The sequence below is a fragment of the Canis aureus genome, chromosome 8, assembly GCF_053574225.1.
Source record: "Canis aureus isolate CA01 chromosome 8, VMU_Caureus_v.1.0, whole genome shotgun sequence".
Classification (NCBI taxonomy): domain Eukaryota; kingdom Metazoa; phylum Chordata; class Mammalia; order Carnivora; family Canidae; genus Canis; species Canis aureus.
Window position 1 is genome coordinate 71,343,231 of NC_135618.1, and position 17,330 is coordinate 71,360,560.

The 17,330-nt window shown below is 42.8% G+C and overlaps 1 protein-coding gene and 1 long non-coding RNA gene across 2 annotated transcripts in view; both read right to left on the reverse strand.

Annotated features, from left to right (window-relative positions):
• Window positions 1-9,360, reverse strand: part of BAZ1B (bromodomain adjacent to zinc finger domain 1B) — a 68,002-nt gene extending 58,642 nt beyond the window's left edge. Inside the window, exon 1 of the mRNA XM_077908202.1 lies at window positions 8,897-9,360. Within this exon, the coding sequence (XP_077764328.1) occupies window positions 8,897-9,003 (107 nt within the window). The 5' untranslated portion in view covers window positions 9,004-9,360. The remainder of the gene's footprint in view (window positions 1-8,896) is intronic.
• LOC144319701 (uncharacterized) lies at window positions 24-8,683 on the reverse strand. Its single transcript, XR_013385441.1, has 3 exons — window positions 6,064-8,683; window positions 2,357-5,851; window positions 24-2,155 (listed from the first exon to the last, which is right to left on the reverse strand). It is a non-coding gene; the product is annotated as an uncharacterized LOC144319701 (long non-coding RNA).
• Window positions 9,361-17,330: the final 7,970 nt, after the last annotated feature.

Consider the following 17,330-nt stretch of genomic DNA (forward strand, 5'->3'; position numbering starts at 1 on the left):
CTCAGGAAAACAATATTCAAGCAAAAGAGACAACTTATCCATATCCAAAAAATACTTTATTACATAAAAAAATCTATAGCATCCTTTCTATAATATACAGCATAAAAAGCTAAAATTGAAATCAGAGTTTTCAAGTGACAAATAAGAAACAAATGATTTAAAAAATGACTAAAATGGTTTGTCATGGGGCACTTGAGTGCCTCAGTCAAAGCATCTCCCTTCAGCTCAGGTCATGATCATGGGTCCTGGGATCAAGCTCCTCATTGGCTCCCTGCTTAGGGCGTCGGCTGGGAGTCTGCTACTACCCACTACCCCTCCCCTGCTCGTGTTCTCTCTCACTCAAATAAATAAATAAATAAAATCTTTTTTAAAAAAATAAAAAAAAATTTTTTTAAATTAGTATCTTGTTATAATTGTGATTTCTTCAATTCACCTGTTTCATTTCAAGAAGACTCTCATAAGGAAAAAAAAAGACTCATAGCGCTGAAAATTTTAAGAAAAAATAAAGGTAAATTAAACACGTCATGAGGAATAAGAATTTAAGGTATATGGAATTGTTACACAACTCAGATGGTCAGCAAGCTTAAGAATTTGCTCCATGGAAAGATGAGAGGACTACCCCAATCTCATAGGCAGTTTGGAATAACCCTGTGCATATGCTAATAATCCTTTACTAGAAGCCGTCTATTTCTCAGAAATACCCGTTGATCCTTAAGAGTTTAAAAAATAAATTCCATAAAGCCGTAAAAATAATTGATATCATATTTACCCAGTCTTTATGTCATCCCAATAATACTACACTCACAAGTCATTTACCATACACTATTTGATCTTTGTAAGGCAAATGGAGGAAGAGACTGTCATATGTTAGTGCCTTATAAATGGTAACTTTCCACACCAGCCCAACTAGAATTCACTACCAGAGAGCCATATTCAAATTCAAACAAGTAACTAATTTACTTTACACACAGCAACAGATGCTACCCAAGAAAATAAACTGACACAACTAGAGAATTAGCTGCCAATCTCTGTACTTTCCAAGTGACACTTTTTTACAGTAGTTGAAATAAAAGTATTTAAACAACTTCCTCTATAATATCACCTCACAACTAAACAAATAATTCATTCTTAATATATGGACATTCTTTGTTTTCCAGGGTTAATAATCCGTGAAATTATGGATGACAGAGATAAATCCATAGATAGTCCAAAAATAGTAGTTTCATCCAATAGTGTAAGCACCTTCCCTTATCATGTCTTTTTCTGGATCTGCTGAAAACAAAACATAAGTCTATTTTCCTCACTGGGGAACGGTGCTAATATTTAAATGTATAAACAAGAGTATCAGCAACAACCAAGAGTCAAGCTTCCATATAAAGCTATGTAAATTAAATCTCACTAAAAATTTATAAAAACTTATAGGAAGAAAAGGAAATAGCATGGCTTCCAAAGTGACATTATCACTTTGCGATGCCTGGGTGGCTAAGTGATTGAGTGTCTGTCTGTCTTTGGTTCAGGGCAGGATCCCGGGGTCCCTGGATCAGAGTACCGCATCGGGCTTCCTCCAAGGAGCCTGCTTCTCCCTCTGCCTGTGTCTCTGCCTCTCTCTCCGTCATGAATAAATAAAATCTTAAAAAAAAAAAAAAGTGACATTATCATAACTAACCAACAAAATTGTTACCTGTTTTGCACTAAGAAGGGGAGGTAAAATAATGATAGGATCAGTAAGTAGATTTAAACATTCAAAAAGCTTGGTAACATTCTAATGCGCTATTTAGTTATACTGAAGAAATTCACTATGTAATCAGAAAGGATGTAAGATAAACAAGTATGTCCTAAAGAAAGAGTATTAAGTTTCTGGTATTAGCTGTTATTTTTAAAAGTAGGAATAATGGGGGATCCCTAGGTGGCTCAGCAGTTTAGCGCCTGCCTTCAGCCCAGGGTGTGATCCTGGAGTCCTGGGATCCACATTGGGCTCCCAGCATGGAGCCTGCTTCTCCCTCTGCCTGTGTCTCTGCCTCTCTCTGTCTCATGAATAAACAAAATCTTAAAAAAAAAAAAAAAAAAAAGTAGGAATAATGTGCCCAATCATCCTCCTTTGACCAACATGGCCAGTAACACACAAGACTGTATCACCAGAATGCCTCAATGATACCTCTAAACCGGGATCCCTGGGTGGCGCAGCGGTTTGGCGCCTGCCTTTGGCCCAGGGCGCAATCCTGGGGACCCAGGATCGAATCCCACATCAGGCTCCCGGTGCATGGAGCCTGCTTCTCCCTCTGCCTATGTCTCTGCCTCTCTCTCTCTCTCTGTGACTATCATAAATAAATAAAAATTAAAAAAAAAAAAATGATACCTCTAAACCAACTTTTTCTAAACTAAACTTTTATTACACTTTCCCTCTCTCCTAAGCTTGCTTCTTCACAGTTATTCCCAATGCCAGTGAAAGAAAGGCCCTAAATGTCCAAGTCAGAAACCAGGGAATCATCTCAGGTCTTCAGTTCCTAATTGCAACCTCATATCTATTTCTCAATTCATTTCCTCCTCTTCCACAACTGCGCGCCATTATTCAAATTCAGCCTCTGATCCTCACTTCAACCAGCCAAAACATTTTTAAACATTTTAATTGGCCTCACTGGTAATCCTTCTCTGGTCCTTTGTGCTTCTCACCCAAACATTCTTCTCCACAATCTTATTTGTTTTTAAACCCAGTTCTTCCTCTTAACTTTAAAATCTCATTTGCCCTCAGGCCCCTGAAATGCAAATATGTTCACACTGGGAAGCAATCCTCTGGCTCCCAGACTACTGAAAATCATGCCACCAATCAAGACTTTGTTGAGCAAGTTCTGTAATTTTTATGAAGAAAAAAGAAACTTTTTTCCTTCAAACAACACATATTTAAGTATCAATTTTTTTTTTTTTACTGATTATGCTTTTGCAAACAAGTCCCTTCTATCTACTCTGATACTTATCCTTCCCACCCTTCTCTGAAAAATCACTATTAGTAGAGCATTCTCATTTTGGATGGATCACATCCATTCCCATTACTTCGATTACTATCTATATGATAGTAATTTCACCAGCTCAGTCTCCTCTCTGAACTCTAGGCCCATGTAACACACTAGCAATACAGACACCTCTATTTGGATATCCACAGCAACTCAATAGAAGAACATCCAAACTAAACACTCACTTCCTACACTCCCAGTCAAAACAAAAAGGAAAAAAAAAAAAAAAAAGAAAACACTAGATCCTCTATTACCTGAGAATGACCCACTAACCAAGTAACAACCAAAACATTATCCTTGATTCCTCCCCAATCACCAAATCCGGTCACATCTACCTAATTTATTTCTGAAATCTATTGTACTTCTCAAGGGCTAGTAAATTAGTTCAGACTCTCATACCTGTCACTAGTTTATTTAACAAAGGCCTCACTAGTTTTTTGGGTTTTTTTTAAGAATTTATTTAATCATGAGAGACACAGAGAGAGAGGCAGAGACATAGGAAGAGGGAGAGAAGCAGGCTCTGTGCAGAGAACCCAATGCAGGACTAGATCCCAGGACTCTGGGATCATGCCCTGAGCCAAAGGCAGACACTCATCAGGCGTCCCTGGCCTCACTAGTTTAGTTGCCAGTAGTTTCTAGGCTGCAAATCCATTCTCAACGCTGCAGCCACAGCGAGCTTCCTACCTAAGCACCTGCTTCTATCCTACTGGAATCTGTAAACTGCTTCCCATACACATAAGGCAAAAAGCCCAAACACCTCAGCCTATCTCCCAAGGACCTATGTGGTTTAGCCCCGCTAAACAGCTCGATCTCCATTCCCACTTCTTCACTCCAGCTACAGAAATCTTTCAAGTTTTAAAATTCAATAACTTTCAAATTCACAAACTCTTCAAAAAGCACAAACCTCGGGCAGCCCGGGTGGCTCAGCGGTTTAGCGCCGCCTTCAGCCCAGGGTGTGATCCTGGAGACCGGGGATCGAGTCCCATGTCAGGCTTCCTGCATGGCGCCTGCTTCTCCCTCTGCCTATCTGTGTCTCTCATGAATAAATAAATAAATAAAATCTTTAAAAAAAAAAAAAAAAAGGCACAAACCTCTACTCTTCATTTAACTACAGTCTAATTATAGTTCAGATCTCAACTTAAAAGTAACTTTACCCAGGAAACATTTCCTGAACCCTGAAATACGGTAGATTGTCTTTCCAAATGGTCATCTCCCTTCCATAAAAGGATTCTACTTCTCCACCCTCTGCCCTGTGGCTTGCAATGTCTCAAAGAGTAATGCCCATCCCCTCCTCACTGGTGTTAGGCTTAGCCACATGACTTGCTTTGATGAACAGATAGGATAGATGCCACCACAAAGAAACTTAAAAAGCCATCATGGTATCCTCCAGGTCTTTTGGCCACTAGAAAAGCACGTTAGGAACAGGGACTGTTCCTTCAGCCTGGGTCTTGGAATAAGAAAAATGTGTCTTTCCTTTTACCCGTCTTCCTTTTTTTCAAATGTGGCCATTAGAAAACCTTTAATCCCACGTGGCTCACATTATATTTCTATTGGACAGCAGTGCACTATCTTCGTTAGGTTTACATCTAGGAATGAATGAATGCCCTCTGACAATACATGAAAGTTTCTGACTAGTCATCTAAGATTAATCTCAAAAGTTCAAAACTAAAATTCCTACAACCCCAACAGCAGCGTTTGTAAGTTTATGTAACTCTGTTCTGGTTATTACTTTGACTTACGTTAAGAGAAAAAGAAAAAAAAAAAAAGTTCAAATCAAGAGAAAAAAAAAGTCCATTATAAGGATATTCAGTCAGCTGCCTCTAAATCCTATTTCAGATTTTAGGTTACCAAAATAAGTCACTTACTCTCAAATAACCACTCAGAGCAAATGCCAATTGAGGTTTTAATGTTCCAGCCACTGCTGCACATATAATTGCAGACAAAATGTCAAAGCAATTCTCCAAAGGTTGTGTAAGTTATAAATGACAAGATATTCTCAAATCCTGTATCTCATTAAACATCTACTTTTTCATGAATTCAAGAGTTACCTCCTTATCACAATATGCTGATTCTTTGTTCTCTTTAGACTTGTATGGATTGCTTCTTTCAATAAAGTACTTGACAGCCTGAAAGGAAGTGGCCCACAAAAGTATGGAGGTTAAATAAGCATAACTATAACCCTAAGAGCTCTACGTGAAATGACAAAGCACCAATTTAAAGATTTGCTTTTTATCCTCTTTTCTGTCTTTGGAACAGTCTGTCATCAAGTTAGAGGCAATTCTCATCTAGTTTAACTCCTTAAAGAAATTAAATTATAAAAATCAACATAAGAACTCACTATTCCAACGTCCAATAAAATCCAGGCTTGCGGGATCCCTGGGTGGCGCAGCGGTTTAGCGCCTGCCTCTGGCCCAGGGCGTGATCCTGGAGACCCGGGATCGAATCCCACGTCAGGCTCCCGGTGCATGGAGCCTGCTTCTCCCTCTGCCTATGTCTCTGCCTCTCTCTGCCTCTCTCTCTCTCTCTCTCTCTCTCTCTCTGTGACTATCATAAATAAATAAAAAAAAAATTTTTTTTTAAAAATCCAGGCTTGCAACTACAATTTAAGTCCAACTCTTAAAACATGATCTAGTCACTCTTGCCTACTGCCAGATTAACTATGTTCTAACAGCCCCTCATTACACCATCTAAAAGCTCTCATATGTTGAGACTACAAAGATTATGAAGTAGTTGTTTCTAAGCTTTACAGAGGAAGATAGGTAAAGCAATACAACAAAACATTAGCCTACAGCAGGCTGCTTATAGCTTCAGTTCCTCCTCAAAACTCATCTTGACAGGGATCCCTGGGTGGCGCAGCGGTTTGGTGCCTGCCTTTGGCCCAGGGCGCGATCCTGGAGACCCGGGATCGAATCCCACGTCAGGCTCCCGGTGCATGGAGCCTGCTTCTCCCTCTGCCTGTGTCTCTGCCTCTCTCTCTCTCTCTGTGACTATCATGAATAAATAAATAAATCTTTAAAAAAAAAAAAAAAAAAAAAACTCATCTTGACATAGTCACTTAGTTCTCCTATTGCCAGATAATCACATCAAGAATTGATTTCGGTAAAGTTAATTTTTCCAAAGAAGATCTAGTGTATTGCCTTAGTACTAACCTAGGAACTAATGTGCCACAGATTCAAAGCTATAATACAATAAACATAATCAATATATAAGACCCAGGCATTAAATTTATGCATCATTCACAACTACCACTGTAATTTTAATGAGGAGGTACAATAATGCCTACAAGAACATACCAGCTTTAAGTCAATAAAATATCTCACTGATGTGCTATTGCATATACATGCAATCAAAAGGTAGGTGTTAGGAGAAAATTAAAGTACCAAATTCTATTAAAAACATAATTGTAAATATAAATTAAGAAGTGGAAATAACAGGGCAGCCCGGGTGGCTCAGCGGTTTAGCACCGCCTTCAGTCCAGGGCCTGATCCTGGAGTCCCAGGATCGAGTCCCGCCTGGGGCTCCTGCATGGAGCCTGCTTCTCCCTCTGCGTGTCTAACAAATAAACCTTTAAAAAACATACAAAAACTTAAAAAAAAAAAAGGAAATAACATACTTCAAATGCTAGTTTGACCACATACTAGTTCTCTATGAACTCACTATGAGCCTAATAAAGAAATATGCATAAAGAAATATGCCTACCTACCAACCACACAGTACAATTGTTTAAAACCATCCCCAGGACGCCTGGGGTGGCTCAGCGGTTGGGTGTCTGCCTGCAGCTCAGGGGGTAATCTCAGGGTCCTGGGATCGAATCCCGCATCAGGCTCCCTGCATGGAGACTGCCTCTCCCTCTGCCTCTCTCTGTGTAATAAATAAATAAAATCTTATAAAAAAAATCCTTAAAGTACTTCCACTTGTAGAAATTAACCAAGGAAGCAACTTCTCCCTCCATATGCAACACAATTTAAGAACTCCTTTGTTAAAAAGGGTTCTAAATACCAGGATAGGCAATTCTTTAAATGAAGAATTTTTTTAAATACCTAACACTTAAAAAATTTCAAATTTCAATTTTCAACTGCCATCATTAACAGAAACTCATACATACCATTGCATTTCAATGATTTCTCTAAATGATACAAAAAGGCCTGGGCTGCCAGTTCTAAATTAGCTATCTATAGCCATTTTTTACATGGCTCAATACTTACCAGACTTCGAGCTTGTCTCTATTGGGTACTTCTTACACTACACTAGAACCAGACGTGAAAAATAAACATCTGATAATATTAGTGAGTACCAATCAAATACTCAAAAAATGATGTTTAAATAACATTTGAAAAGGACATATATGGCATATTCCCACAGTAATTTTTTTTACCCCACTGATGTTTTTAAGTATTTCAAAAAATAAAAAAGTAGGACACTTAGAAAAATGCTGTATTCAGTGGAACTAGAGTACTTCTCCAAAGCTTTCCAAAAGTCCTAACAGGAAAAAAAAAAAAAGGATTACCACCTGAACCCCTCCCTGAAATGCACCTTACCTGAGACCACAAATTGACACAGAAGCTGCCTTCTTGTCTGGATTTAATTAAAGGGAAAAAGTAGAAAAGCACTGCATTCTACCCCTAAGTCTCATCATTTCAGTGTCTGACCTTTAACAAGACCTCAACCCTCTGGGCTCACCTGGCAAAGAGGCAGGAGAACCTGACCATCCCCAAGATCCATTTCAGCTACAAGAAGATGCTATAGCTATATTTCTCCAAGAGCCTTCTTATACCACAGGCTCACTTTCCAGGTCTCTTTGAATGTAAACACCCAACCTCACAAACTGCACTGGAACAAGAATGAGGTTATCTTGTAAAGCATAATAATAGAGGATCAAAGAGAAATGAAATCAAATGACATCGCTCGCATGGGCAATGGGCACTTCCTCCCCTAAGGAAGCAAGCAAGCAAACAGAAACTAAGAAATTCAGTCCTTTCAAAGGAAAAAGGGCTGATGAAACTCAATAATAAAGTGGCCTTCAGTCTCGCAGCGTTCCATACATTAAAGAAAGCATGATTCTTTTTGCACTCTTGAAAAGGGCATCCATAAAAGAAAAAAGTAAATAAAAGTCGTACGCTAAAAGACTCTAAGCTTGGGCAAGGAACCTTAAACGAGGATTAGAAAAAGAGGATGCGTCTTATTTAAAACATCAGTCTCCTATTCCTAAAATACAACATAAAAACTTTACGCATGCTTTCGTATTTTTCAAACGTTCCTTTTAAATTTTTTTTAAAAACAAATACCGATCTCCTGCTAAATCGCCAGCATTTCAAACCCGTGCGTGCCGGGGAAGGCAAGCCTCAGCTCCCCCAAGATAACTTTTTCTTCCCCTGCCCCTAAGTCTCGTCCGTCTTGGGGATGTGCCTGACGATCCTGTCACTTCATCACCAGCCTCAAGTCCGCTCGGGAGAAAAAAAACACAAGAGCCCCCGCGGAGATGGGGGTAAAACGCACCAAAAAATCTTGCACACGACGCATCACAAGGCCGCGTGGATTCAATTTCAAAAACTTAAGTTGCAGGTTTAATTTTACAAAGAAAGAGAAAGCGAGCAAACGAAAGCCCTCTCCCGGGCATACTTCGGGCCTAAAGCCGCCCGGGGGCAGGGGGCTCGCTCCTCGAAAGCGAGGCCCGGGGAAAGGATGCAGGGCGCGGGGCTCCGGGCCGGCCCGCGCCCCCACCCCGCGGGACGGGCTCGAGCTCCGGCCCGGGGTGCAGGCCCGCCGGCGCCCGGCGCGCTGACAGCTGCCACCGGCGCGGGCTACGAGGCCCGCCGGGCCGCGGCGTGCCCCCCGGCCCACCCCGCCCCACCCCGCCGGCGGCCTCCCGGCCAGGCTGGAAAGGATACTCTCGGGTGCGGAAAGCCTCCTGAGTGTGCGCGATCGTGAAGAGCGGCTCCTCGCCCGGCAGCGGCTTCACCAGCGGGAAGGGCTTGCGGCCCAGGAGCGGCGCCATCGCGGCGGCGGCGGAGGCGGCGGCGGCCCGGAAGGTGGCGGCTCGTCGGAGAGCCCGCGGCGCAACACTAGGCCCCGCGGCCCGGAGCGAGCGCCTGGCTCCCGGGGGTGGGGTGGGGGAGGGGAGGGGTGAGAGGGCGGCGCGAACTCGGCTCCCTCACTGCTGGCGCGGCCGCGCGAGGGCCAGGCAACGGGACGCAAGGACACGGAACTCCCACGCACACCGCTGCGCCGCCCGGCAGCCTCCGGCCCAACCTCAGCTACGGGTCCCCGCGTTCGGCAGTCACGACTCCTCAGCGGCACCGGAGGAAATTATTGAAAAATGGCGGGAGATTCCCCTCCTCCCCCCCGCCCGGCCAGCGCACACACTAACTTGCTCCCCTGTGGCGCCGGTGGCGAATGCTCCAATAGGCGGAGAGCTGATCAGCGCTCACAGCCTATTGGCCCAGGGCAGCTGCCGCTCTGCGCTTGGGTCCCGCCCTCTTTCCCGGCCGCGTAGTTGGGTTGCCTCGCACTAGAGGGCAGTATGAAGAGGTGAAAGGTCACATTATGTAAGCGCTGGTGACAGGCCTGCGGGCCTGCAGCGGCGGAGTTGAAAATGGGAGACGGGGGGGACCGAAAGGCCTGGAATTCAAAGAGGTCAGGCCAGAGAAGTCCCTTAACATATATAGACACTGCGCCATCTGTCACCGACGGCGACACCGACATCCGGGCACCACTGTCCGTATGGTGTGCCGGAGGGGGAGGGGGAGCGCGCGGCCAGGGGCTTTGTCTTTCCACTTGTGCTCCGCCCCCTTCTTAAAGGCGCCGCGCTCGGCCACGCCCGGGGATGCGCGGTGGGGGCGGAAGGGGGTTGGCGGGAAGAAACCCCTGGACCTAACCCGCTGGAAGGTTCTATGGAAGGTCAACTGGAGCCTCAGCCTTGCTCACCCCAAAGTTAACTTCTAGAAGAGAGTGTGGTTGAGATCTGGTTATTAGTATGATGTTTGTTTTTAGGGGCTTGGTGGAAAGGGTAATAGAGAAGCTTCTTTGGAAAAATACCTTAAAGGCCATATCTATTAAAGATACATTAAAAAAAAAAAAAAAAGATACATCCATTAATTCAGAGTAGCCTTTACTAGCACCTCCAGTGTTCAGGGCCTTGTACTGGGAGATGCAGAGAAAGAAAAGAGGCACAAGTTAGGACAGTGCTGTGATGAGTAGGGTACAGAGGGCACAGTAGGAAGACAGCACTAACAGCCTGGAGAAGAGCCTTTCGAGCTGCTTCTCCAAACCAACGACTCTCACACAGTCCACAGCCGTGTTTGGCTATCCAGTACAACCCAAAACACTCAATTCTCTCCCCATTTAGTCATACCCCTCGTTCAAAGACCTTCACTGGCCTCAGATGTACCTTCCCAGCCTGTTCTTGAACAGGGCTAGACTGCTAAGTGTCCCTGAAAGTAGTGGTGCATGCCAATGCCAGGCCCTTTTCTTCTCATTTTGAGGTAAGAAGTATCCCTATCATCCCCTGCCACCCCCCCAGTAAAATGTAAGTTCCAGGTCAGATGTCATGTGAAAGAGCCACCTCTGATCACCTAGCAGACAGGGGAGGGCATCTTCCTTCAGTAGCCATTTCTTCTAGGAGGGTTAGGGGCAACCTCAGGGCATTTGAGTTGATTGTGAAAAGATAAGTAGCAGGGCACCTGGGTGCTCAGTGGTTGGGCATCTGCCTTCGGCTCAGGGTGTGATCCTGAGGTCCTGGGATGGAGTCTTGTATCAGGCTCCCTGCAGGGAGCCTGCTTCTCCCTCTGCCTATGTCTCTGCCTCTCTCAGTCTGTCTCTCATGAATAAATAAATAAAATCTTAAAAAAAAAAAAAGTAGCACTTCACTAGGCAGAGAAATGAGAGAGATGAACGTTCTAAGCAGGAGCAGCAGGACCAACTTGGTAAATTCAGGACAACATACCTAAAACTGGGGGTTTGAAGTAGGAAATATCAAGAAATGAGAGTGGCAAAGAAAGTGATCATCCTGGTCACAGTGTGTGATGCTTGGAGTGACCACTTAGAAGGAATTATAGTTGTTTGTGGCAGGGATACCAAGGGACCCAAATGTAACAAGATCATGGGAGACAGATTGAGAGATTTGAGAGGCACACACTAGGTGACTTAATGGGATGGACATTTGCAGGACTAGATACTAACAGCAGACTACACACAGAGTAAGGACTCCAAAAAACATTAAGAAACACATTTTGGAAAAATTTGGTATTTCAAAAAACCTTCCAATTGCACTTGAGAATAGGGACCATAATGACTTGAACACTTGGGGCCACCATGGTCTAGAATCCAGCCCTGGTATTGGTATTGCTGAGATCTAAAATGGGAGAATCAGGGGTACCCTGCTGGCTGAGTTGGTGGAGCACCCAATTCTTCACCTTGGTGTCATGAATTCAAACCCTACATTAGGTGTAGACCTTACTTAAATAATAATAATGAATAAATACTTTAAAGAAAAAAAAAGTGGAACAGACTAACTTAATGTAATTACCAGTTTCCTGCTCTAATATTTTTGTTGACTGCTATTGCAGACAAAACTCTTCTGAATTTACTCTTCCTGTTCAGTCTTCAAGCTCTTGACACAGCCAACCCCAGGTGGACTACTTCCTTCTAATTCCCAGAATTCATTAGCTTTATTCCCACCCACTGCCGGAAATGTACTTTTTTCCCCCCTGGGCATCTAAATGCTGCACTTCCTTCCTAATGCCTTTTCCCAATTGTTCCAGCTCATATCCGCTTTCACTAAACTCTCAAGGTTTTTTTAAATCATAATTGTAGTGAAATTCGTTGTTCAATGTATTTTCTTTCCCATCATGTGAATAAACAAGCTAATAAAAAAGGGCAGAGATTAAAATGTGTAGTTTCCAGGTATCTGCACAAAGCTGCTACTGCTCCAAGTCAATTATGGCTGCTTCGCTGCACAGGAAAAAGACTGTCTAGAGAAGCATAGCACATTTCCCTATGCAGACCTCCACTGGGCAGTTTTAGGACAAGAGCTCAGTTAGCAAGATCTGTTTCTGTGGTCTGTGTCATGTGGAGCTGTGCCCTGCCACATACCTACCCCCTCCTTCATTGATGCAGACACAAACCCTTGCTTAGCCAGTTACAGCTGGTCTTTTCCTCCTTGTCCTGTTGGATCCTCAAACTCAAAATATCCAAAACCCATCTTACCATCCTCCTTTGCTCCATCATGTGCTTTATCTGCATGGTTTTCATTTCTATTAGTTACCCACTCACAACCTCACAGGCTGAGGCTTGACCTCTGTTGAGCTCCACAGCCACAGGGTCAACCAGATATCATTTGTACCTACCTAAAATCTTGAATTATCCCTTTCCTGCCATCCCTGCATCATCCTACTTCAGGCCTTTATTATTTCTGGCCCAAACTACTACTATAATGACTTCCTTCTTGTAAAATATTTATTATTTTTTAAGTAAGCTCCATGCACAACATGGGGCTTGAACTCACGACCCTGAGATCAAGAGTCACATACTCCACCAACTGAGCCAGCCAGGTCCTCCTCTTCTTTTAATTTTTTAAAGATTGTTTTTATTTACTCATGAGACACACACACACAGAGAAGCAGAGACACAGGCAGAGGGAGAAGCAAGCTCCATGCAGGGAGCCCCGATGTAGAACTCGATTCCGGGTTCTCAGGATCATGCCCTGGGCCCAAGGTGGCACTAAACTGCTGAGCCACCTGGGCTGCCCCCCACCCCCTTCTTTTAAAATATTTTAAACTACATTAAAATTATGTCTTTTGAATGGCAAAATGAACATAGTTCCCAAAAAGGAAACATATAAATGTACTTTTAAAAACAACAATAAATAGTTCTACAAAAAGCAGTCCTGGGGCACTCTCCCGCATCCACTTCCCGCTCCCACAAACATCCATTTTCAATTCTTTAAGTTGTGTTAAAATTGGTTAAAAGGTAACGTCATTTAAAATGGAATTAGGAGGCCAGAAGGGGGAGCTCTCACAACTTATGACTGGTAAATTGCACACCCAACAGGAAGAAGCCCATACTTTACTACCCCAGCAATAGGAAGAAAGCTTTCCTTCTCCCCCAGCAACAGCCCAGCCAATGAGAAACAGTCAGCACAAAGCCAATGAGAAGCCACTACACTTGGAACTCCCAGTTTCCACCAATGGACATGTTGTTTATAACAGCCTTCCCACCTTCCTTTCCTCTGTAAAGGAGGTTTCCTCTGCTGTGTTCAGTAGGGCGCCTATGGTTTTTGCTGTGACCTGTGTGTTCAGAGTTGGGATTCTCTAATCTTTAATAAATCTATTTTTGCTGGTAATATAAAGTTTTATTTTTAAAGTCAACAACTATTACTGCTAATATTTACCTCCATGTTTCTAAGCATGTATGTTACTATTATTTAGTTTCTCAGCTTTATTATTAGCTGTTGCTTTTCTTCAATGGAAGATGAGGACTTAACCCTCTGACATCCCCCACAAGTACCGCACACAAGATCATATTCGCAAAATAATTATTGCAATCGGTTAAATCACTATTCACTGTATAACTTACGATTATACATTATTCACAGATGAACCACATAGTGGACTGATCACATCTTCTTTCTTCTTTTGTTTTTGTTGGTTTGCTTCAATCTTTCAACTCATTTTCTATGTATCTATACCACTCTATTCCTAAACTGACAGAGCTATAAGTCTCCTCTCAATACCTGCACACCTATCATGTGTTCCAATTTATCCCCCACCTCCTCTTTCCTCTCCATGGCATTTTGCACACTGCAATCATTCCTCTGCCTCCCCTTTCAATGGTTGACTCCATAAAGCCAAAAGAGTAAAACCAAACTCTTTGGTCTGGCCTTCAAGGCTCTCCATGATCTGTCCTGTCTTTCTACTACTTCCTTTAAACCTCCTGCTCCAGTAAACTAAGCTTATCGAGGTTTCTAACCAACTAAGCCACCCAGGCACCCAGGTTTATCTAGGTTTCTAAATACACTTCCCACCAAAATGATCCAGGGCTCCTTGGGAAAAGGACTGAGGCTGGCAAAGGTCAAAGTGGGTCAGGAACGTACTGTGTTTGAAAGTAAGGAAGTGCTCAAATCGTGACAGGGACATGTCAGAAGGACACAGGAGCCAGCAGGAAGAGATTCTAACTGGCTAAATCTAGGACAATTTGAATTTTTTTTTTTTTTAAATGACAGCCACAGGGCAGCCCCGGTGGCTCAGCGGTTTAGCGCCGCCTTCAGCCTAGGGCATGATCCCGGAGACCTGGGATCGAGTCCCACATTGGGTTCCTTGCATGGAGCCTGTTTCTCCCTCTGCCTGTGTCTCTGCCTCTCTCTCTGTGTCTCTCATGAATAAATAAATAAAATTTTTAAAAAATGACAGCCACAGATTGTAACACATTGAATGCAAAGGGAAACCATGAGCCTGTAGTAGTATTCAGAAAGGAAGGAAGGGAGGGAGGGAGAGAAGCAGAGAGAAGGGAAATCTGTTATTTACAGAAGGCTGCCAGTGAATGAATGTAGAAGGAGAGATTTAGAAAACTCACCATTTTGCAAACTCCAGTGAAGTAATTGATTCAGAAAGAGATCATTAATGGATGCTAAAATCACTGGTCTAAGTGAACAGTCTATCAGCCCCTAACAGAATACTTATGTAAAAGCACCCTAATGCTGAGAAGGTTGGACATCTTAGGCAAGTGATCAATCTCAGCATTACCAATAATGAGACAAGAGGACAATGTTTCAATACAAGGCAATGAAAAATACTTATCACCTCTGTAGCATTCTAACCAAAAAAACTTTCACCTGAAATCCTTAGAAAAAAGATTTCAGGGGATCCCTGGGTGGCGCAGCGGTTTGGCGCCTGCCTTTGGCCCAGGGCGCGATCCTGGAGACCCGGGATCGAATCCCACGTCGGGCTCCCGGTGCATGGAGCCTGCTTCTCCCTCTGCCTGTGTCTCTGCCCCTCTCTCTCTCTCTCTCTCTCTCTCTCTCTCTCTGTGTGACTATCATAAATAAATAAAAATTTAAAAAAAAAAAAAAAAAAAAAAAAAAAGAAAAAAGATTTCAAAAACCCAGTTTGCAGATCATTCCACAAATAACTGCCTAGACCCTTCAAAAATATCAGTGACAGGGGACACACCTATCTACCCACCTCCAAAAGAAGGTTCTAAAAGGAGTCCAGGGGGGCGCTTGGGTGGCTCTTTGGTTAAGTGTCTGCTTTTGGCTCAGGTCATGATCTCGGGGTCCTGGGATTGAGTCCTGCATCAGGCTTCCCACAGGGAGACTGCTTCTCCCTATGCCTACGTCTCTTGTCTCTGTGTGTCTCTCATGAATAAATAAATAGAATCTTTGAAAGAAAAAAAGGAAAGAAAGAAAAGAGAAAGAAGAAAGAAGAAACAAAGAAACAAAGAAAAAGAAAAGAAAGAAAAAGAAAAAAAAGAAGAAAAAGAAAAAGAAAAAGAAAAAAAGAAAAAGACAAGACTAGGGGCAGCTGGGTGGCTCAGTTAAGCATCCGACTCAGTTTTGGCTCAGGTCATGCTCTCAGGATCCTAGAATGGAGCCCCGCGTCCAGATCCCTGCTCAGCAGAGTCTGCTTGTCTTCCTTCTGTCCTTCCCCCTGCTTGTGCTCTAAAATAAATAAAATCTTAATAAACAAATAGAGACTACAGAGACATGACAACTAGATGCAATGAATGATCCTAGATTAGATCTAGGGATGGGGGCTAAAGAGAACTACCGTTATTATTGGGACAGTTGGGGCAATTTAAATATGTTCATATTAAATATTATTGTATCATTGTTAAAGTTCTTGAGTATCATGGTGTTACTCTGGTCACATTGAGGAATGTCCTTGTGCTTAGGACATACAGGCTCAAGTATTCAGAGTTCAAAGTGTCAGAATGACAGCAACCTATTTTCAGGTACTCACCCACCCGCCCCCAAGAAAAAGAAAGAAAAAAATGTATATTGAGATGCAAATGTGTCAAATGTTAGTAATTGGTGTAGCTAGATGAAGGGTAGACAGTTTATTGAGCTATCTCTTTCAGCTTTCTATAGTTTTGAAGTCTCGAAAAGTTGGAGAAAATATAAACCCAGTTCCCTGGTTACTCCCTACACATAACCCCATGCTTTGCTGTCTCCATTTGCTTGCCTGTGCTAACCTATCCTGAGTAACCTATTCCCTGAGTAATCAGGGAAAATTTTCAAGGCCAAGCCTTGACTGCCACCTCTGCTGTGAGCATCCTGTGATCTCAAAGCTTTTTCTCTGGACCCTCGCAGTTCTCTACCTTCTCTACCCACGGTGACAGGTGCTCCTGTCTACCTTCTCTACCATACTGTAAGCTCCTGAAAGGCAGAGACTTTTCTACCTGTTGTACCATATACACAAAGAACCCAGAATATACTTTCAACCAATATTTATAAAAAAAAAAAAAAAAAGCCATTTTCCAAGATGAAGAGTAACTTAAGCATGGAAATCTGCTCCCTAAGTGCTCAACTTTTCCATACTCCAAAACGCTCCTGTGCAAAATCCATTAAGCACTGTTGATTTTTTGTGCTTATTCATATTCAGCGCATTTAGTTAGCAGGCTCCTATTTTTCTTAATAATTCAAATGTGCATATGCATTGGGCCTACTGATACCCAGAGGCAGTGTTTTGAATTATTTGTGAACAACTTGCGGTCACTGCTTGACGATTCTTCTCTTTTTCTTCTCTAACCCTTATCCCATCAAGATTCTGGAATGTTGTTGAAGATGGCTAGCCTGGTTTCTTATAATATTATTGAGAAGTGGTACTAAAGTACAAATCAACAAGAGAAGAGAATGGTTTCTATTACATCTTTTTCATCCTCCCACACGTTCCTTTGTGGGCCCCACTCCAGCACCCTCTATACGAAGCTTTAGGAGGTTCTATGTAGGGGTCTACTCCCTCACCAGTCTGTCTCCTGAGGGACAGAATTCCTGGCCTCCGTGTGATGACTCCACAATATCATGGATGTACTTAGTGCCAAGGAGCTGTATACTTTTAAGTGGTTAAAATGGTAAATTTTATGTTATGTATATTTTACCATAATATAAAAAAGTAAGAAAGAAAAAAACATTCATGAATGCCTCCTAAGGACCTGGAGCCATGGCAAACATACATTGGCTGAATTCCTTGTACACAGGGACAGAAATATAAATCAGACTACATGACAACTTCAAAGGGGGTCTCCAAATTATTTCTATCAGAAAATCTCTTTGTGGAAGTAAGATCATTGGTAGGCACTCAGCCAACACCCTACTAGCCCCTGCCTCCA